This window comes from Hyla sarda, chromosome 3 (genome assembly GCF_029499605.1).
Source record: "Hyla sarda isolate aHylSar1 chromosome 3, aHylSar1.hap1, whole genome shotgun sequence".
NCBI lineage: Eukaryota > Metazoa > Chordata > Amphibia > Anura > Hylidae > Hyla > Hyla sarda.
This window is the reverse complement of record NC_079191.1, coordinates 315,360,466-315,383,520: the sequence shown is the minus strand read 5'-3', so window position 1 is coordinate 315,383,520 and position 23,055 is coordinate 315,360,466. Positions and strand designations below refer to the sequence as shown.

General features: G+C 44.4%; 1 protein-coding gene across 1 annotated transcript in view; it reads right to left on the bottom strand.

Moving 5' to 3' along the window:
- Positions 1 to 23,055, bottom strand: part of TULP4 (TUB like protein 4) — a 237,499-nt gene that overhangs the window by 69,939 nt on the left and 144,505 nt on the right. The window contains exon 4 of the mRNA XM_056567101.1: positions 18,544 to 18,705. Coding sequence (XP_056423076.1) covers positions 18,544 to 18,705 — 162 coding nt within the window. The remainder of the gene's footprint in view (positions 1 to 18,543; positions 18,706 to 23,055) is intronic.

The window sequence follows — 23,055 nt, the reverse complement described above, 5'->3', positions numbered from 1 at the left end:
ACTGAATGTATACATACAAATTCCTGTTTTCTAACATAATTTTATTAGATATTTTCCTGTTATTCCTCCAGGAAATAAAGCCAGATGAGTGCGTGCACAGATAATTCAGGCTGCTGATGACTGGCAGCATTTAATGACATTCTGACGATTAACGGCAGGGAGCAGATTTAGGTTAATAACTGCTCTCAAGATATTTCAGTTTCCAGCATATGGCCACTTCCGCCAATACATATATGGTTAACCATTTCTTACTGCAATGAACTGTATCATTTAGCTTCAACAGATGTACATAGAGTATGCACCATACAAAGACAACCGTTTGCTACTTATGCAGTAAGTGATATATGATATGACCGGGCACTCCTGCTGCTACAATATGTCTTGGTTTATAATTGTATATATATATATATATATATATATATATATATATATATATACTTTTTTCAAGAAAATTAAGTATTTCTCACAGAAAAGGATTGCAGTAACACATGTTTTGCTGTACACGTGTATACATTATTTGCACCCTGAACTTAATATTTGGTTGCACACCCTTTGGAAAAAATAACTGAGACCAGTCGGTTCCTATAACCATCAATAAGCTCCTTACACCTTTCAGCCTGAATGCTGGACCACTCTTCCTTTGCAAACAGCTCCAGGTCTCTCTTATTGGAAGGGTGCCTTTTCCAAACAGCAATTTTAAGATCTCTGCACAGGTGTTCAATGGAATTTAGATCTGGACTCATTGCTGGCCACTTCAGAACTCTCCATCGCTTTGTTGCCATCCATTTCTGGGTGCTTTTTGATGTATGTTTGGGGTCATTGTCCTGCTGGAAGACCCAAGATCTCTGACACAAACCCAGCTTTCTGACACTGGGCTGTATTAGTGCAACCCAAAATCCGTTAGTAATCCTCAGATTTTATGATGCCTTGCACACAGTCAAGGCACCCAGTGCCAGAGGCAGCAAAACAACTCCAAAACATCATTGAACCTCCACCATGTTTCACTGTAGGTACTGTGTTATTTTCTTTGTAGGCCTCATTCTGTTTTCAGTAAACAGTAGAATGATGTGCTTTAACAAAAAGCTCTATCCTGGTCTCATCTGTTCACAATACATTTTCCCAGAAGGATTTTGGCTTACTCAAGTTCATTTTGGCAAAATGTAGTCTTGCTTTTTTATGTCTCTGTGTCAGCAGTGGGGTCCTCCTGGGTTTCCTGCTATAGTGTTTCATTTAATTTAAATGACTGATGCTCCCTGAGCCTGCAGGACAGCTTGAATATCTTTGGAACTTGTTTGGGGCTGCTTATCCACCATCCGGACTATCCTGTGTTGACACCTTTCATAAATTTTTCTCTTCCGTCCACGTACAGGGAGTTGCCATGGGTTGCAAACTTCATGATAATGTTGCACACTGTGGACAAAGGCAAATCTAGATCTCTGGAGATGGACTTGTAACCTTGAGATTGTTGATATTTTTCCACAATTTTGGTTCTCAAGTCCTCAGACAGTTCTCTCCTCCTCTTTCTGTTGTCCATGCTTAGTGTGGCACACACAGACACACAATGCAAAGACTAAGTGAACTACTATCCTTTTTATCTGCTTTCAGGTGCGATTTTTATATTGCCCACACCTGTTACTTGCCCCAAGTGAGTTTAAAGGAGCATTACATGTGTGAAACAATCTTATTTTTCTACAATTTTGAAAGGGTGCCAATAATTTTGTCCAGCCCATTTTTGAAGTTTGGTGTGACGTTATGTCCAATTTGTTTTTTTTCCTCCCTTTTTTGGTTTGGTTCCAATACAAACAAAACGGAATAAACATGCGTTACTGCAATCCTTTTCTGTGAGAAATACTTCATTTTCTTAAAAAATTTCAGGGGTGCCAACATTTACAGCCATTTAATTACATTAAACTGTGTTTGTGGGAGGGGCCTGTGCTCATATATAACCTGGGCACCGGCCCTCCCACTCTGACATCAGCGGAAGGTTCAGCTGGCTTCCGTCCTGTTGGTCTCACGGGGCATCGGCGTTCACATGGTACTCCGGCTGATCTCGCCCTGCATATCGTCTTTAGTAAGTATGAGGTCTCCACAGCAGCCCCCTGATTCCGGCCGGCAGGGCAGTCTCATGAGTGAGTAGGAGACTGCCCTCACCGGTCCCCAGCTGCTGGAAACTCCGGTCTCCCGCGTACAGCCAGGCAAGTGCCGGGAGCATACGCAGCTCCACCCCACCAATCTTTCACTTGTTTAGGGAACTACGCCAGCATGTTATGTTTAGGGTTTTCTACGCCAGCATGTTATACTCAGGGGGCAACACCAGCATGTTATACACAGGGGGCAACGCCAGAATGTTAATGTCATGTGGTAAAAAAAGCATTTTATCTCTTATGGGGCAACACCAGCATTTTAATCTCTTATGGGGTAACACCAGTATTTTACGTTATGGCACAACTCCAGCACTTACGTTCATAAAGTAACCCCAGCTATTTTTGTTATGGGGTGTCACAAGCATTGTTATTGTGTTGTGGGGTAGCGCCAGCATCATCATTATGCTGTGGGGCAACGCCAGCTTTATTACGATATTGTGGGGCAACGCCAGTTTTACTACATTACGGGGTGTCGCCAGCATTTTATGTTGTGGGTTAAGTTAACATATTCAGATGCTCAATCAGGCCGTGTCTATTCAGGAGGCGTGGTGCGGTTAAAGGGGTACTCCGGCCCTAAGACATCTAATCCCCTATACAAAGGATAGGGGATAAGATGCCTGATCACGGGGGTCCTGCCGCTGGGGACCCCTGCAATCTTTCATGCAGCACCCCGCTATTATCAGCAGCCGGAGAGAACATCGGCTGACTTCACGCCCCCTCCCATAGGCTTGCATTGAGGGGGCCGAGTGTGACATCACAGCTTGGTCTTCGCGTTCACCTCCATACTACATTGAAAGTTATCAGTACCGTCTGGTTCTTTTCGTTTCGGCCCATCTGACACTTCTTTTTAAGCAGGCAAGGTCTCATTTGCAGGCCTTCACAAGGGCTCTGTGCACGATACATCACATCTTGGGCAGGCTGTTGGTGTAAGACTTTTGAGGCACACATTAGCTAAGTTCACTAGGGTTGTCTTTATTGTTACGGTCTCAGCTGGGGTTCCACTTGGATTTATTTGTGCACTTCCTTCCATGGTGAGATTCTATTCTTTAACTCTATTTCGTAGCCTTTATTATGTCTCATGCATCAGACATTGAAGAATCTGCCTGATTAGCTGAAAATACCACTCACTTGTCCGACCACGGGAGCATACCATCCCTTCGAAATTGGACAATCCTCAAATTGACCTCCGAACTCACAAGGAAAGGCATACCATTCCCGGCTACTGCCGGGAAGGCTGAGCTCTATAGACTACTGGTGTCTGAAACTGATCGTACTAGTCAAGAGGACATATCTAATCAGACTATACAGACCTCACTTACGCAGCTACATTCCATGCTAAACAATTGGACTGCGTCCATCTCTGACATCCAGACTAGACTGGAATCGGTAGAAGCCCGGAATATTGCTACTACAGTAGTCCCTACGCTTCCAGCTGCTTCACATGATAGCCCCTCAGGTATCACCTCCATTACTCCTAACATCACACCTGTGCACTTCATACCAGCACATTAAAAAAGATAGAAAAGCAAAAGAAAGGGTGCGGCAATCAGGCACTGCATCTGTGGCACATACAACACCTAACAATGGCTGAATATAGCACAATCTCAATATGCTTGTGACTCCGAGACTGATCAAGAGGGTGCAAGCTTTTAATGAAGAATGACAGTGCATTAAAATTCTTGCAATATAAAGAGAAAGCTGAAAAAGCTGCACTCTCACCCACAGATGAATTGCCAAAGAATTATTCTTTACTGTAGTGTCTAATAGCATAGGCAGTAAAAGGCTGGATGTGCGGGTAGTGGGAGACCTGAGTCTCATGGAGTGTGGACGTACCACAGGATGACGACTAGTTTCACGTCAAAGTAGATGCTTCTTTCGGTCAACAGTACAAAAAAGATATACTGGAAGGAAAGGACATCAACCTGGCTTTTCTGCTGAAGTTTCGGTTGTGTTGCACAGTCAGAGATGTCAGATTGAATAGAAAACTTTCTGTTACAGAATTCATGCTTGCATTTAGTCTCTACAGCAATGATTCCCAACCAGGGTTCCCCTGAACCTTGGGGTTCTGTTGATAACTGCCGGGGGTTCTGCGAGCTACAGCAGGCACATTTAAAAAAAAAATGTTTTTTTTATATCTCCCGCCCTGGCCTGCACGTCATGGCGGTGCAGGGGGGAAGGGAACCCTGCATGCACATTGCTTGTATGTGCGCACACAGCATCCCCCTCCCCCCTGCAGTGCCGTGAGTGAGCCACAGGCCTGGAGGGATTGAATGCATTGGGGACAGTGCACTGGATTGCTCCCGGCCAGTCACCCATGTACACTCCTCTACACCCCTCTGTCAGCATGTACACTCCCCTACACCCCTGTCACCCATGTACACTCCTCTACACACCAGTCACCCATGTACACCTTTCTGCGCCCCTCTCTTACCCCTTTACACCTATACACCCCTGTATTCCTCCTCATTTCTAAAAGGGGAATCTGGATGCTGATGTTAATAAAGTGTGGAGCCTATTAGGTTTGTTTTGCAAGAAATTGACGGCACAGACCAGATGGAGAAGAGAAGGAAACAACGCTGATTTTAGAAGACGTCACGTGTGAGTTGCTGTATAAAGCAGCACTGCAATCTACATACCCACAGATAAATTGATGTTGTACATTGCACTGCGTCTTTTTAATTTTTTTTTTATATTTTTGGGGGCTCGTCAACTTCGGTAGGGGTTCCCCGCCAAATTACCGTTAGAAAAGCTTCATAGAATTAAGGAAGTAATTTCCAATTTCTCCAGATCCCACATCATCACCAAGAAAGAGCTACATGCGAATTATCCCTGAAGGTCGTTCTTTTATTTCCCGTTGATTAGAGCTTCTCCCAACAGCCCCGCAGCAAGACAGCCAAATTCACTTAGATCACAATGCCATGGCAAACTTAGTCATGTGGCAAGAGTTTCTTAATACCTGGAACGGCATATCTTTCTTCATTCCAGCAGTCCCCTATAGTATTTTGTGATGCTTCATCTAGTGTTTGCTTTGCGGTAGTGCTGGGCGGTATGACCAAAAATGTATTTTTTCTAAATTATGGCAGCTTAACGGTATTTAACAGTATTTCGGGGGGGGGGGGGGGTCCTCAGCATATTGTCAGGTGGTCGGAGGTCAGGCCGCCCGGTAACTCTCCTTCATGTGTCCGCAGTTCTACTCGAGTTTCCCACGCCCGCCTGGAAGTTAGTTGGTTGGAGTTGGTTGCTATGGAAACGGTATTGCGGTATGTGAAAAATTCATATCGTAAAGAAAAAACACACCGGTATTCGGCATGACTCCGCAGTTCTGCTTGAGTTTCCCAGTGGTCGGGGGTCCTCACCATGGTACCTGGGGTCTCGGTCAGGCTGCCTGGTAACTCTCCTCCATGTCTCTGCAGTTCTGCTCGAGTTTCCCACGCCCGCCCAGAAGTCAGTTGGTTAGAGTTGGTTAGAGTTGGTTGCTATGGAAACGGTATTGCGGTATGTGAAAAATTCATATCGTAAAGAAAAAACACACCGGTATTTCGGTATGAACCGATATACCACACAGCACTAATTTGCGGCTATATTTGGTTCTCACTGACTAGCAGACAGGTGGCTGGAAGTGGTCAGGCAGTTTTCAGCATTTGACAGAACGTTCGCATTATTTGAAATGTATCCACTGGTAGCTGCAGCCTAAGTTTGAGGCAATCAGTGGTCTAATACCACGGTCACCTTCCTCTCGGACAATCAGGTGACAGTAGACATACTTACCAAAGACAGATCCAAGTCTAGTCATGTAATGTCTTTTGCTAGGAAATTAGTACAACTTTCCTTACACCATAATTTTCGTTACATTTGCTCACATATTAGAGGCTCAGTTAATATTGCTGCAGATGCTTTTTCACGGCAAAATTTTCCACTGTTTTTCCAGGTCATGCTGGAAGCCGATCGCTTAGAGGCCGCAGTTCCCCCGTACACCTCATTCATGGATTAATTCACCATCTTAACACCGCCTGTAAGCTTGTCTCTGCATAATTATTGACCAACACCTCAAGAAGGTGTTCCAGGTCGTGTTGTAAATTCTAAAGATTTGAGCATACTCACCCACCAAGTGATATGGAATTGATTGAATATGTACTTGCTTTCATTGGCTTTTGCCACACTGAACTTAAATTGTCATACAATACTATTAAATCCTACTTGGTTGGTATCCAGCATTTCGTGGTGTTACAAATTCTGCTAGGATGTTCCATCTGTTCAGTTCATGTGATAAAGCTTTACGTGGGGGGTTAAACAAGAACAAAAGCAAGGCTACGGTTAGACAACCTATCTCTGGGCAGGTTTTCAGGGACTTATCTGACATGCTTACCAGGAATCCGTTTAGTTATTTCTGTAGTTTAATATTGAAAGCAGCCATTTATCTTGGCTCATACGGATTCCGTTGGGTTGTGGAATTCACCTGCGCTAACAATAAGGGAAGTTACATTAAGCGCAGCCAACTCTCTTGGTGCTCTGATCATTTTGTTCTTTCTCAGTTCTTTCCCAGTTACCAAGACATCACAAAAACGGGTGCCCCCACGTTGATTAGGTATTTCTCTACTACCCATGCTTGGTGTCATGTACGGGTACTACGTGATCTGTCTACAGCTCTACAAAGCAAAGAGCCTAACGATCCTTTGTTACCTTTTCCCACAGCATTATCCCCATCTCAATTCATCAAACATGTTCGCATTTTGGTCTCCAATTTAGGTTTGAACCCAACCAGCATCTCTAGGCATTCTTTCCGAATGGGTGCCGCAATCGCAGCTTCTAAACACAAAGTTCCAGCCAACGTGATTAGAAAACTAGGGCGCTGGAGATCTTCTTGTTTTAATCAATACATACGTAATCCTCAAAAAGAAATGTATAAAGCTTTTGAACATTTGGTTTTGTGAATGGTTAAATTAAATTCACCTAAAATGTTTACAGTTGTCTGTGATATTTGCCCCCTTAAAGGCATATTCCCTTTGCATCGGTTATGGCACAACACAAGCCGCTTAGTTAGGTCTGGTGTTATTAGGTAGGGTTCACACTAAGCTAATCAGGTCCTGACCACGAGTGTTAAGGCTAATTACATTAGCCTGTGTTTGTGGGAGGGGCCTGTGCTCAAATATAACGCGTGCATCAGCCCTCCCACTCTGAACGTCAGCAGAAGGTTCACCAGCCCAACCCTCCCCTTTTCACTTCACTACTACCAGGGTATGCCCCCTTAAAGGCATATTCCCTTCGCAGCAGTTCTGGCACAACACAAGCCGCTTAGTTAGGTTTGGTGTTATTAGGTAGGGTTCACACTAAGGTTATCAGGTCCTGACCACAAATATATATATATACATATATATATATATTTATTTATATTCAAGAACAAGGGCTGGGCTATAGGAACTATAGGGAGGACAATTGAGGACAAATGAGGACAATTCCTTTGAGTCTCCATAACCCCGTACCCTTTGCCTCACTGACAGTTTCCAACTAACAAAGTTAACGGTAGGCTTTAAAGGTAGTAAGTGACATCTGAAATGATCAGAAACTGACCAGTTATAGTATGTCCAAATGAAGGCATTAAAGGGAATGTGTTTTCTTAAGGATTAAAAACATTAGTTTTTATGTTCTAAATATTTTTTGGAAATCTTTAAAAAAAAGATTCACTTGTCAGAAAATATGAAAAATGATTATAAAAGTTCTGTAGTGGCCAACAATGAGTCCAGATCTAAATCCCATTGAACAACTGTGGAGAGATCTTAAAATTGCTGTTGGGAAAAGGCGCCCATCCAAAAAGAGAAACCTGGAGCAGTTTGCAAAGGAAGAGTGGTCTAACATTCCGGCTGAGAGGTGTAAGAAGCTTATTGATGGTTATAGGAACCGACTGGTTTCAGTTATTTTTTCCAAAGGGTGTGCAACCAAATATTAAGTTAAGGGTGGCAATAATTTTGTCTAGCCCATTTTTGGAGTTTGGTGTGACATTATGTCCAATTTGCTTTTTTTCCTCCCTTTTTTGGTTTGGTTCCAATACACACAAAAGGGAATAAACATGTGTATAGCAAAACATGTGTAACTGCAATCCTTTTCTGTGAGAAATACTTAATTTTCTTGAAAAAATTTCAGGGGTGCCAACATTTACGGCCATGACTTTATAGGGAGGTGACTGGAGGATAACACAGAATAGTTAGTGCAGCTTTAGAGGTGGCTGGAGGATAAGACATCATGTAAAAACAGAATAGTTAGTGCAGCTTTGGAAGTGACTGGAGAATAAGACATTATAAAACAGCAGAATATTTAGTGCAGCTCTGGAGGTGAGTGGAAGATAGGAGGGTGTGATCACTAGGTGTGTGTGTGTGTTGCTGAGCTCCTGAGACTCCAGACTTCCAGAAGGAGAGAGGCTGATTTTTCCACGAGCCATCCCAGGAAGGTGGCAGTTTCCTGGGAGAGCCATCAGCATGGATCCCCTGACCTCCACTCCCCGGTGAAGGCCTACAGGGGTGTAGAAGGAAAGCTACCGGCCAGCGCCACAGCTGGAGGGGTAAGAAGATCTGGCAGGATCCGAAGCGATGTGGATCCTGCCCCTCCAGCGACGGTTGGAAGCCTGCAAGCAAGACAGGCGTAAAGAAGGCCCCTGCAGCATGGAAGGGCTCCTCCTAGGGCCAGGTTGTGGAGCAGTGGGGCCAGAGACGACCCAAGGAGTCAATGGCAACATACGGCTCCAGACTTGCTGCCAAGTTCGGGGAGTACTAACTCCTGGGAAATAAGTTGTGAGAGCTAAGAGAGGAGCTAAAGTTTGCTAAGTATCAGGCAAGCATAACGACCAAGCGGAGGAGACCTGAATACTCTGCAAGAGTTAAGTCCTTGAAGCTTGAGGTAGAGGAGGCTGAGCTGAGGAGAATGGCTGTCCTGGAGGGGAGCGATTTATTTAGGGAGAAACTTCTTAATGAGGATCGCTTCTCCAGGATGAAATTGGTCTCTGTGCTGGCAAGTGAAGAAGCTGTGGAAGCCAAGTCAAAGCCAGTGCAAGGTGTGGACATGTCTCAAGCAAGTTTACCTGCAGGACAAGTCGCATTACCACCTTCATCGGGCGAGAGTGTTGGCAAAGAGGAGGAGGGTTGTCGTGGCGCCCTGCTGGCACAAATTGTGAAGTTGGTTTCAGTGATGACCTTGGAGAGGAACAATTAATAAACAAGAAGAAAGGCCAGAAGAAACTATGCGAGCAAGTAAGCCTGGTGTATGTTCCCTTTCTGCACCCTGAGCCGGCTGCAAAGTCAGTTCAGGGTGCAGACCCAGGTAATCTTCCTGTCCCCCCTTTTGCAAGTGTGGAGTGGGGCCAGAACACCAGGAATAATAGAGTAAAGATGGCAGAGAGCGCTGACCTCGCTTGTCAAAGTAGCGGGGCCAGCATGAGTAAAGATACAGCCAAGGGGCCGGACATTGTTGTGGGCAAGGTAGCATGTCCCTCAGTTAGGGGGTTTTGGCACTGCGGAACACTCCTCTGCAGGTGGGAGGGGGGGAGTGTCCAGGTGCCAGGGGCTGGTATGGAGCTCCGGCGGTAGTAAAGGCAAGGGAGAGGGTGGGTCTCAGAGCAGGTCTGGCACTGCGGGGCACTCCTCTGCAGGCAAAGGGGGGAGTGTCCGGGTGTCTGGAGCCGGGGCGCCATTCTCGGCAGCCCAGTCAGCGGTGTCCGGCTCTTTTGAGTTGTGGTGCTGCTGGGGGCGGAGCTGTCGGTGGAGGACTGGTATCGCTGGTACATGGACAAGACATAAACCGAGAAAAGCCGGAGTAAAAGAGGAGGCTAAGAGCAAAGTATGCGACAAAGCAGCAGCTTCCGAAATTTCTAAAGGGAAGACTGCTGCAAGATCAAGTGTGCCCAATGAAGCCAAGGACACAAGTGTAAAACCCGGCAGTGGCACCATAAAGCCAGCCAGATTACATCCCAGCCATTCCAGTGCAGTTAGACAGAAGGAGACAGACGCAAATGTTATGTCTAATGATAGGTCTGATGTTACTGACTTTACTGTTGTTTCCAGGGGGAGTGGGGTCAGCCCGACTGCCCCCCCCCCCCAGTGGCAGCTGCTCCAATAAGGAGCTATGGCTAATGTCACTGCTGGGGGTCCAAGGGGATCCTCATCTCTCAATCTAGGAGAAGGTAACTTGCAACAACCCCTCCTGGAGGTGTAAAGGAGAGGGGATAGAACGCTCCAGGTAAAGGGTCGGGAGGTCGACTTGTCATTTTGGATAGAAAGACATGGACTTGGGGCATTCTGAGAGCATAATGGGGAGGTGGTCTGGTCCCTTCCAACAGGCAGGTAGGAGAATGGTCGGAGGAATGCGGCACGTCTGGTATGGAGAGGCTATGATGCATGCCCTTCTAGGGCAAAAGTTGTGGAGCTTCTTTTCCAGATGGGATTCAGGGCCAATTATATCTTTGCTCTGATCCACCCCTTCGGTACCTCTGAGAGTTTGACAGTTTTGTGAAGCCAGAAGGGCTTGAGCTCTTCTGGTCTAATCATGTGCTGGCGGGATTTCGCTGTGAAGACGGTATCCCTCCAGAGTTTGGTCAAGAAAGTGACCGTTTTGACATGTAACGAGTCTCTTTCTTGCTATGACATCATGACCTGGCTGTGCAGGTATGGGGAGGTGACGGCATTTGGTCCGGAGCCTGGAAGTTTTCCGTCCGTCTCCGCCGTTTAGGTAACACTGTCACACACATTCCATCAGCTGTGTTCGAATCCAAGACTTTTAGCTGTGCCACAAGTGTGGTGATCCCACCCACTTTAGGGCAAACTGCACTAAGCAGATGTACGCATTGTGTGGTGCAGAAAGTCATTAGCTGTAACCTGTGCGGTGACCTTGGTCACCCGTTTAGCCGGTGTCCCAGCTCTTTCTCCAATGCTGTGACTTCCCAGGATGGGGAGAGCCATGAGGTTGCCTCATCTGGGGTGGTGACCAGTAGAGGAGAAGGGGCACTAGAGCCAGTGAAGAAAGTTAAGAACAAGAGCCCCTCTGAGCTTAGGAGGGAGGAGAGGTGCAGAAGGAGCAGGGATCTTGAAAGTTCCCTGGAGGAAGGTGTAGTCTGTGATCCTGCTCCGGATGCTAGCTCAGAGAAGACAGCTGAGACTCTAGAGGACGCTGAGTTAGATGAAGAGATAAGGAGACTTCGTAAGGAGGAGGCAAATAGGGCCATTTCCTCTCAATATGAAAGTTTGGATGAGGAAGATGGGAAAGGGTAAGTGGAAAAACAAAAGTGAGGTAGAAGGAGGCAGGGTTAGAGGAGACCCAGGGCATCATCTTCCTCCTACGGTGTTGCGGGTCAAGTGCCTAGAGAAAGCCTGACTAACCCCCCTCTGATCGTTCTGTCCAAAAGGTATCGGGCCCTTGGCAAAGGCTCTTCCCTTTCTTTGGGGGGGGGGGGGGGGCTGAGGGTCTTGGTTCAGAGGCAGAGGAACCTCCGGGAGGTGCTGAGTCTGTTTCTTCTGAGGCAGCTTCCTTGGGAGGGCAGGTGGCCCCTGGGTCAGGAGATTAGGATCGTGGGATTGATATATCAGCATCCCTAAAGAGGTGTAAAAAAGAAGGAAAGGGGATCCTCTTCTGAAGGGGAAGAAGGGGAAGAGGTAAAGGGGATGGGCCATCCAACTCTATCACTCAGGATGGCGGCACTCACTCATTGACGTTGGCATCCATTAACTGTGCCAGCATTAAGTCTGATATGGCTAGATTCGCAGCCTTTGATTTTCTTGGCCGAGTTGAAGCCGACATTTTATATTTGCAAGAGACCAGGTTGTCAAAATCTAGCCTCTCAAGTGAAAGCCAAAAGAGTGTGGAGGCGAGGGCCTTCAAACTGTTCTCTTGCGGCAGAGCCATATAGTGGGGTGACGGTCCTTTTTACAGCTCCTGTTGAATGCAGATGAGTTATCGAATTGGAAATTAGCAGGTGCCTGATCTTAGATGTCCTCATAAGGGGGCAACAGCTCCAGCCCAGTAACATCTACACCCCTCAAAGCTAAGTGGGACCGTAAAAGCCTCTTTATGATGATCAAGTCCTTCCTTTTTACGAGTCGGCAGGTGATCATTGGTGGAAACTTTAATAATGTCATGAGGTCTCAAGATAGTAGAGGTGCTAGTGATAGTGTGGCACTGAATAGCATAGTTAGGGAAGCTCGCCTAGAGGATGCCCACAGGGCCATGCGGGTTTCACCTTTCATTGAGGTAGCTGCAGGTCTAGGTTAGACAGGTTTTATTTGAAGGAGGAAGCAGTCTCTTCTGCAGTGTCCGTGGTTGAGGTGAGTTCTCCGACCACTATATGATTTTGTTTTCCTTGAATGTTTCAGAAACCTCCCCCGGATGGGAAAGGGATACTGGAGGCTGAATTTGTCCCTCCTGGAGGAAGCGGAAGTAAGACATTCCCTTGAGGATTTTCTTCAGAGTCAGTTAGACAGAGTGGTGGGAGATATTCAAGAAGTGGGTTGCGGGGTTCTTCCGCCAGCTCTCAAGCCTCAGGTCTCACTGAACAGGTATCACTTGTATCAGGGTCTGAGGAGGAAACTCTAGCTTCTTGTGTCGACTAGAGGTAGCCGAGATGATATCTCCAGAGTGAAGTCCTTGCTGATGATGTGTCAGTGCGATAGACACGCATCTTTGGTTTTTGAGAGGGATTTCGGGAGGTATCGCTCGCCCGACCCTTACAGAAACTGTAAGATGTCAGTGAATAGTAAGATCATGGCAGGACTGGTTGACAGTACAGGATCTTTGAAGCGGTCCAGATCAGAGATCTTGGAAATCGTCATATCCTTTTACTCGCACCTCTTGGGAAGGAAGGATCTAGATCAAGACGTGATGTTGGCTTTTCTGGCTGAAACCATTCCTGAGCCTGGGGTAGACCCCTCTCGATGTTTTGGAAGAAGAAATCAGGGAAGAGGAAGTGAGAATGGCGATCGAGGGGCTTGCCCCTAAGAAGCCGCCAGGTCCGGATGGCTTAACAGCCGAGTGGTACAGGACCTTTAAAAGAGTCTTTAACTCTCCTCTTGACTGAGGTATTTAATGAGTGTCTCTCCTCGGGCACTCTGCCGAAGTCAATGAGGGGGTCAGCCCTGATTCTTCTCTCAAAGGGTAAAGATCCGAGCCGTATTGAGAATTGGAGACCCATAGCTCTTCTCAATACGGACAGGAAGCTTCTGGCTAAAATACAGTTTAATCGGCTGGTGAAGTTTGCACCCCGGCTCCTTTTGGGGGATCAGCACTGCTCTGTTCCAGGCCGAAGCACCTCAAGTGCTGTCCTTAGTGTCTGGGAGGCAGTGGAGCAGAGTAGTGCAGGTCTCTGGAAGGGGTATACTTGCTGTCCCTGGATCAGGCCAAAGCATTTGATCGGGTGAACCACAAGTACCTCTGGTCTGTCCTTCTGAGATATGGCTTACTGAGTACTTTTGTTAATTGGCTTAAGATCTTGTATGAAGGGGCAGAGAGTTTACCACTGGTGAACGGGTGGTCTGGACGCTCTTTTGAGGTGGGGCCCGGAGTCCCTCCGGGTTGTCCTTTGAGCCCGCTTCCATACGTGTTCGCGATCTATCCCTTCATCCGGAGGGTAGATTGTGGACCGTTGGAAGGAGTCAGGATGAGTGGAGCTGGATGTCGCCCAGAGAGCGTACGCTGATGTCACTATTTTTGTCTCCTCGAGGGAGGAGGTTGATGTGGTGATGTCGGAGGTGGATTGCAACTCGGAGGCATCAACCAGGAAAAGTGTGAAAGTCTCTGGCTGGGAGGGGAGATCCCACGTTCAAGCTCCCGGACACCCTTCCAGGGCCCCAAGAGTCAGCAAAAGTTTTAGGCATCACATTCGGCCAGGATGATTATCCCACCAAAAACTGGGATGGTAAGCTCCAGGATGCCACTCAGAAGGTGAACCAGGGTTGGTCTTTGACCCTCAGGGAAAGGGTACACCTGATCAAATTGTGCCTGCTCCCCTGGTTAATTTATCTGGGCTGCGTATGTATCTTGCCAGAGGCTTACTACACTAGGATCTACAGCCTGTTTTTCCAACTGTTATGGGGGAACAGGTTGAACCTAGTCAAGAGGAAGGTTCTGTACCGCACAAGGAGACTAGGTGGTTTATCTATGGTAAACCATGTGGTGTTCTTAACGAACACCTTCTGGAAAGCTAACATCTCAAACTTCTGGTCAGAGAGGGCTCCTCCGTGGGTACTCTCCTGCAGGGAATGGTTTCAGCCTTTCTTCCAGAAATGGGACAGAGGAGGGCAAGTGAAGGACCTCCGTACACCTCATGGATATCTCCCGTCTTACGCGACCCCGGCTCTGAAGGCGATACGTCGGTGGGGTCTGAGAGTGTGGGAGATCAGGACCCAGTCAAGGCAGTTTCTTGACAAACGGGTTCTGTTGACCAACTTCAAGAAGCCTCTGGTGCTCAGGGATTGCCCAGGTCAGGATCTGAGGGTTGGGTTAAGTCTTTTGAACTCAATACGGATCCCCCAGAAGTTTTGGAACTTGGCCTGGCGCAGCTTTCAGGGGAAGCTATGTGTAAGGAACAACCTGAAGTGTAGGTGCTCCGATGACCGGGAATGTCCCCAAGAGGAGTGCAGGTCCACGCTGGAGAGCATGGATCATTTCCTGCTTCATTGTCCCTTTAACTCCTTAACGACGCAGGACGTATATTGACCAAAGTGAACAAAGTTGACCGCCACGTCTGAAGTGAAACTGAAAGTATCCTGGCAGCTCAGTCTGGCTGTTCGGGACCACCGCGATGAAATCTGTACGGATCCAAATGGATCCCTACCTGCTTTCTCGGTGTCCGATCGTCGAATAACTGCTCCGTGCCTGAGATACATGTCAGTGATCAGTGTAAAAGATCAGGGTGTGCAGACTTATAGCCCCCTTTGGAAGTTATAACACTGCAAAAAAAAGTGAAAAAAAAAAAAAAAGGGTTAATAAATGTGATTTTACCCCTTCCCTAATAAAAGTTTGAATCACCCCCCTTTTCCCATAAAAAAAAAGTGTAAATAAAAATAAACATGTGGTATTGCCGCATGCGTAAATGTCCGAACTATAAAAATATATCGTTAATTGAATAAGCAATGTCATGAACTTTTTTTTATATGTTGTAGTACATATGTACTACAACATATCTCTAATACATTTTCATTATTATTATTTTTTGTTAAAATGCTTTAATTAACGTTTGAAAACCAGCCACTAGGGGGTCACCCACCTAGGGCCCGTCAATCAGACAGGCAGGGAGCGAGCGCATTGGCTCCCTGGTCGGCCGGCCACTCCTCCTGCACATGACGCCGCTGCAACTGCACCACCACATTATGGGTGTCAGGTCCGCGCATTCCTAGATGAACAGTTTCCTGGAAAGTGGATTGGTCGTCGTGGGCCAGTTGAATGGCACCCAAGGTCTCCCGATCTGACCCCCGTAGACTTTTATCTTTGGGGTCATCTGAAGGCAATTGTCTATGCTGAGAAGATACGAGATGTGCAGCACCTGAAACTACGGATACTGGAAGCCTGTGCTAGCATTTGTCCTGCGGTGTTGCTATCAGTATGTGAAGAGTGGGAGAAGAGGGTTGCATTGACAATCCAACACAATGGGCAGCACATTGAACACATTTTATAAGTGGTCAGAAACTTGTAAATAACTCAAGAAAGAATAAAGTTACGTCAAAACCAAGCACATCATTGTTTTTCTTGTGAAATTTCCAATAAGTGTGATGTGTCATATGACCCTCTTCCTATTGAAAAAACAAAAGTTGGATTAAAAAATGGCCAACTTCAAAATGGCCACCACCCATCTTGAAAAGTTTCCCCCCCTCACATATACTAATGCGCCACAAACAGGAAGTTAATATCACCAATCATTCCCATTTTAATAAGGTGTATCCATATAAATGGCCCACCCTGTAAAAATAAATATAAACATATGTGGTATCGCCGCGTCCAAAATAACATATTTTTGGTCACATTTTATATCATTAAAAAAATGAAAAAAGCGCCATCAAAAAGTCTGATCAATACAAAAATGGTACCGCTAAAAACTTCAGATAACGGCGCAAAAAATGTGCCCTCATACCACCCCATATGCGGTAAAATAAAAAGTTATAGGGGTCCGAAGATGACAATTTTAAATTTTAAAATTTTACATCTTCCAGAAGTACGACAAAATCAAAACCTATATAAGGCTGGGTTCACATCACGTTTTCTCCCATACGGGAGCACATACGGCAGGGGGGAGCTAGAACCTTGCGCTCCCGTATGCCTTTCGTATGCGCTCCCGTATGTAATTCATTTCAATGAGCCGGCCAGAGTGAAATGTTTGGTCCGGTCGGCTCATTTTTGCACCGTATGCGCTATTACGCATGGGCGGTGGCGGGGGGGGGATCACCTTTTTCACATAGCCTGGGATTGGCCATCGTGTTTTGTTTTTTGTATGAAAATGTGAACTTAGTTGAACAGAGGAGGTGCTGTACAGAAGAATTTGTAACAAGAAGTTCATTGCAGAGGAGAAATTTGAATGAAAGTTGTTTACTAACTCCAAAGACGTGGACAAGGTAGAGAAACGATATCCAGCAAGCTTCTAAGGATTTAAATAAATATGAGAAGTATCCCGGCCCTTACAGCTTTGCTGCAATCATTCTTCTGTGTTTTATTCACACACTAAAATTTACAAGTGTGCGACATACAGGGCGCATTTCGGAAGGTTGTAGTCATCAGCTGCACACGACGTGTCCTGCATGTAGCACACTTGTAAATTTTGATGTGTAACTATGGCACAGAAGATCGATTCCAGAAAAGCCGTGACTGCTGAGATTTTTTTCATATTAATTTTTCATCACTATCTGCGAGCACCACGCTGAATGAGTGCCGACCCTACCTACGGTAAGCTTCTGATTGTTGGTCTAAACAAGTTTATTGCGTTTGTGTAGAGGCCCGATATCGTGAAAACTATAATTTTTTTTCAAATTTATGTACTCCAATGATGCAGAAAAAGCTGTTTTATTTAGCCTATTCTATATATATATATATATATATATATATATATATATATTTATATATATATATATATATATATATATATTCCACAACATTTAACACATTTGTTTCTTTTACATGTTCACAACCCCTGATCTATTTATTGGCATACATTTTCTTTGTGTACACTTACCTTGTAATGTTAAAGGGGTGCTCCAGGAAAATTAAGAAAAATAAAAATGCCCCAAAGCCACCTGTTCTCTGTCCCTTGTAGTTATACTTGTGATTTTGCCAGCTGCTGTGGCCCCTGTTGTCTCCTGAATATTATTTTCCCTTGATTGCAGCCCAGACTACAACTCCCAGAAGTCAGTGCAGCTCTGTGTAATGGCTGCCAGCTAATTGCTTTTACTATCTGTGTGCAAGCTGTGATGCTGTAAACACAGTCAGCAGCATACACTGTCCATGCATTTTCTTTCAAACTATCCTTCCCCCCCCAGCAATAAATCATGCTATGAGCAGCATTATGTGCTGAGTTGTGACTAAGAATCTTCACAGAAGGACACAGCTCCACAGCCTCACACAGGGAGGAGAAGGGAAGGGGAGGTGTGGCTGTGAAGCCAGACAGAAACCAGGTGGTGTTTGTCTTCCAGGAGGGTGGGGGCTAGTCTCAGTGAGGGCTTTGCAGAAAGACAAGGTGGATCTGATAATGACGTCTTTCTCTCACTCCCTGCATGTAAGTGACAACTGAAAGAGAGAAAATGCTCTATATAGCTAATGAGTGATATTTAGACAAATAAATAGGTTGGTGAGAGGGAAAGGATGGGCTATGGTTTTAGTTCTCTGGAGTACCCCTTTAATAAAAATCATAAAATTATAATTAATATGTGTTAATAATTTAAAATAATATATAGCAAACCTCAAAAATAACATCATCAGCATATATATATATATATATATATATACACACACATATATATATATATATATATATATACACACACATACATATATATTCAGTTCTATGCATCATTTTTACACACATTTTCATGTTCTATTAATTTTCTAAGAACTTGACATAATGTCCTTTATCATCCCATCATATTTTGTTTGTCTAATAGCTTTATGATGTCTCGCTTTGCCAATTCATCATTAACCACTTACATTTATCCCCATATTATTTGTTTTTAAAGGGCACTTAGTTAAAAAAATAATAAAATTCTGGCATGGCATAGCAACACGTCAGAAGTTTTAATGGGTGGAGGTGAAGTTCTGACGTGTCGCTATGACATATGTTTTCAAAAAAGTTTAGCAAGGCCTCAGAGCCATAGCAATTGAATATTGTGGATATTTTTCAGACATTTTATACTAAAGATATTTTTAATATCCAACTGATTCATGATACCTGTTGATCATCCGGTGTCCAAATACCACAGGTGATTTGACTTTCCAGGTTTATCTCTGATGACCAATGTCTCTGACCACTCACTGAGCCCACAAGAACAAATCCATCTCGGTATGATATCAAAGCTTGAGTGCCATCGTGACTCCAAGTAAAGTCACTAACCTATTATTGATAACAAAAAAAAAAAACACAATTAGTTTGAAAGCAATAATAAGAATATAACAAAAGTGGGCACACAAGAAGGAAAATAGATCCCAGAAGCTAAAAAGAAACATAGCCGGGAACATTTAGAAAAATCACTAAAAAGATAATCTAATTGTTTAATGAAACTAATTTGTTAATGAAAAGCAAAATGTAGGACTAATTCTTAAAAAGTAAAAAAATAGAGTTTAACTACAAGCTTTCTACTGCTACTATATTATACATAATCAGAGAGAAATCAGGAACAAAACTGCATCAAACAAGCACAATAATAGTACACGTTTGCTCCTATATTCCAGCCATAAATTGAAGCCCAACCACAAGCCTAATTACCAGGACTAAAACCATTCTAAGGAGCTATTAAGCTGGACTTGAAGGATTAGCAGGTGTAATAAGGGTGGTAAACTGCACCCCATGCACATGAAGCAGATTGTAGAACGCCTTGTATATTGCTACTGATCTAGAACTAACACATAAATTATAAGGGATTGCGTTGCATCTAAACACTCACACTTAACCTACAATTTCTAAATAAATAAAATACTTAACAAATGACATGCAGAGAACAGAACTGATCCTTAAATGCGGAAACCACCTCACCACCTGAACACAGGCTAAACTAGACTCCCATTAAAGGGGTACTCCGGTGAAAACCTTTTTTCTTTTAAATCAACTGGGGGCAGAAAGTTAAACATATTTGTAAATTACTTCTTTTAAAAAATCTTAATCCTTCCTGTACTTATTAGCTGCTGAATACTACAGAGGAAATGAATTTCTTTTTGGAATGCTCTCTGATGACATCACGACCACAGTTCTCTCTGCTGACATTATTATAATAATAACGCTTTATTTATTGTTGTCCTTAGTGGGAATTGAACCCAAGTCCCCAGCACTACAAGGCAGCAGTGCTAACCACTGAGCCACCATGCTGCCCTTAGCATAACATCTGCTATGCATCTGCTATGCATGGTAGCTAAAATTGACAGAGATGTCAGCAGAGAGCACTGTGTTTGTGATGTCATCAGTGTTCCAAAAAGAAAGGAATTTCCTCTGTAGCATTCAGCAGCTAATAAGTACTGGAAGGATTAAGATTTTTTAAAAGAAGTAATTTACAAATATGTTTAACTTTCTGCCACCAGTTGATTTAAAAGAAAAAAGATTTTCACTGGAGTACCCCTTTAAGTTTGGGTTCTAATTTAAAGGAGTACTCCGGAGTCTGATGTGGTCTGATGTGGTCTGATTGTAAAGAACTAACAGACTTTCTCTGTAGCACACAGCAGCTGATAAGTACTGGCTGGAAGGCTTAAGATTTTTTGATAAAATAATTTACAAATCTGTGACTTTTTGGGGAAAAAAAATTTCCTTCGAAGTACCCCTTTAACATGCCTTAGGGTGGGCATAAGCCCAGAATATTGTCCCTGGTGACCGAAGTAAGTGCCCAAAGTGAAAGTAGCTGCTTGATCTGCCAATCATTTATGCAAATAGTGGAGGATGCACAGCATGACTTACACTGTGTACTGTGCATCCGCAGCGGTCACACCACACCTTTATACCAGGAAGCTACCTGCAGAGATGTATCTCACTCAAGTGAATAAACCCCTTACAATGTAAAGTAGTGAGTGCACAGCCTGTATGACTGTGTTTAATGTTGCTGTCCCCTTAAAATATTTCAACACACAGCCATTAATGTTTAAACCTTGGCAACAAAAATAAGTACACCTCTAAGGGTGCGTTCACACTACGGAATCTCTGCTCGCTGAATTCCGCGAGCGGAGATTCCGCCTGGCGGCCGCTGCCGAAGTTGCTTCGGAGCTAGGGCCGCGGGGCACTGAGCCGTCACCATTGATGGCTATGCAGTGCTCGCAGAATCCACGCAAAGAATGAACATGTTCTTTCTTTGCGCTGAACAATTTCTGTTTCAATAATTTTTATTGAAGATATTTTCTCGGAATACATAAACAATAAACAAGCACAGGTAAACAATGCCAAATACAGTTAGATAAGGTTATAAGCTGCAAGAGCTGTCAATACATACGAATGCATTGGCTTTAGAGATGAGCGAACTTACAGTAAATTCGATTTGTCACGAACTTCTCGGCTCGGCAGTTGATGACTTTTCCTGCATAAATGAGTTCAGCTTTCAGGTGCTCCTGTGGGCTGGAAAAGGTGGATACAGTCCTAGGAGACTCCTAGGAATGTATCCACCTTTTCCAGTCCACCGGAGCACCTGAAAGCTGAACTAATTTATGCAGGATAAGTCATCAACTGCCGAGCCGAGAAGTTTGTGACGAATCGAACTTAAAGTTCGCTCATCTCTAATTGGCATCTTAGGCAAATGAGAAACAAGTCTCACAAAACAAAGAAAGCATAAACAAAGAGAACAACTCTTATCGTGAGGAAGTAAGCCCTGTGCAAAACAATACACTTCAGTACCTAGGGTCTTAAGAAAGATTTCTGCAATATAGATAAGAGAGGAAATATGCAATATGCAATGTCCGCCAAGACGACTAAAGTAAACAGTCTAGTATCAGCTAGAATTAACATGAATATGTCCCGTGTATTCCTCTTCTACGAGTGTAGTAGAGAGAACAGTACGTAAGACTGTAAACAGCCCTGCAGAGGGTAGATAGGGTGAACTGAAATGAAGGGCAGACTGGTGTGCCGAGCACATTATTTGTTAATAGTAGAATAAGAGGAGGAAAGCCAGTTAGCCCAACGGGTTTGAAATTTATGTTATGTTACATTCCCCAAGGCTATAGTGCATTCATATGTGCAGGTTGCATTCAATTTATTCACTAATTCCGTGGTGGAGGGCACAATCGGAGTCCTCCATTCTTTGGTAAGTGCAATTTTGGCAATAATACAAATAATACAGGTCAATTCACGCAGTTTTGGCGGAATAGATTGCATGTTAATTAGGAGTAAAACAAGTTGTGGGGACCAAGAGGTCTGCAGATGCAGTACATCTTCTAAGAGGGTTCTACAGGCCGTCCAATTAGGAGCAATAATTGGGCATTCCCACAATATGTGTATGAGATTGCCTTTTTTACCACAATTTTGCCAGCATAGGGGGAAGGAGTCAGGGTATATGAGTGAGAGTCGCTCAGGGGTGTAATACCATTGTAGTGTGGTTTTGGACAGGGATTCAACATGGGAGACAGATTGGAAAGCTTTGTGTGCCATTTAAAATGCCTGTTTCCATGCCTGCTCTTCTAGAGTAATGCCTAAAGATCTTTCCCAGGTACGCAAAGGATGCGATTTGTGAAATATATCATACTCAGTCCTTTTACGTTACTGTTCAAAAAGGCAAGTGTCGCTGGGTGAGGGCGAATACCTGAAGGAGTCAGAGTGCTAAGGAAGTGCTTAATTTGCAAATACATGTAGAAATCCCTTTTGTGTATGTGATATTTTGACTGTAATGCTTGGAATGTCAGTAAGTGCCCTATCTCGTATATATATGCCTGACGTGGGTGATACCATGGAGGGACCACCTCTGTAAATCTAGCTGGTGAATGGAGGCCTGAATGAATGTGAGAGGGAGGGAGCTTTCTGAGACAATACTGTCAGAAGCTGCAGCTTTTAAGTATTTTATCCACGCAGTGTATGATGCTTTAATAATAGGGTTGTGTAGTGGGAGTGGGGAGATTGAGTCCCAGAGGGGATGTAACAACGCATCTGAGATATGGTAGGGGGAAGTATATATGTTCTATATGTACCCAAGGTGTGTCCAAACTCCCCTTCCACCATCCACGTAAAGAGCTAACTAGGGTGGCTACATAATATGCATGGAGATCTGGCAACCCCAGACCGTCTGCTTCCCTTGCTTTCAGATAGAACCTGCCAGTCTCGGCCTCTTGCCTGACCATACAAATTTAGTTAGTATCGTTTAGGCCGCTGTGAAGAAAGATCTGGGGACAGCAATAGGCAGAGTCCTGTAGGGATAGAGGAACTTTGGGAGTAAAAACATTTTAAAAGTGGCGACCTGTCCTACCCAGGAAATATCATATTGGGCTAATCTACGGATCTCCTCTGCAATACTTTTTAGGAAGGGATCATATTTAAGCTGGAGTAGAAGTTTATGGGGAGAAGCTAATTTAATGCCTAAGTATGTTACATCTGAGATACGCCAATCAAAAGGGTATGTTTGTTTGAAAAGTCTCAGTGTCTGTCCATCCATAAAGAGGGAGGGCCTGTGTTTTTAAGGCATTAAGATGGTAGTACGACAGTGTGCCAAACTTATATATGACATCTAAACAGCTGGGACTGAGACATGGTGAGAGAGAGGATAATATCATCCGCGTAAAGGGAGAT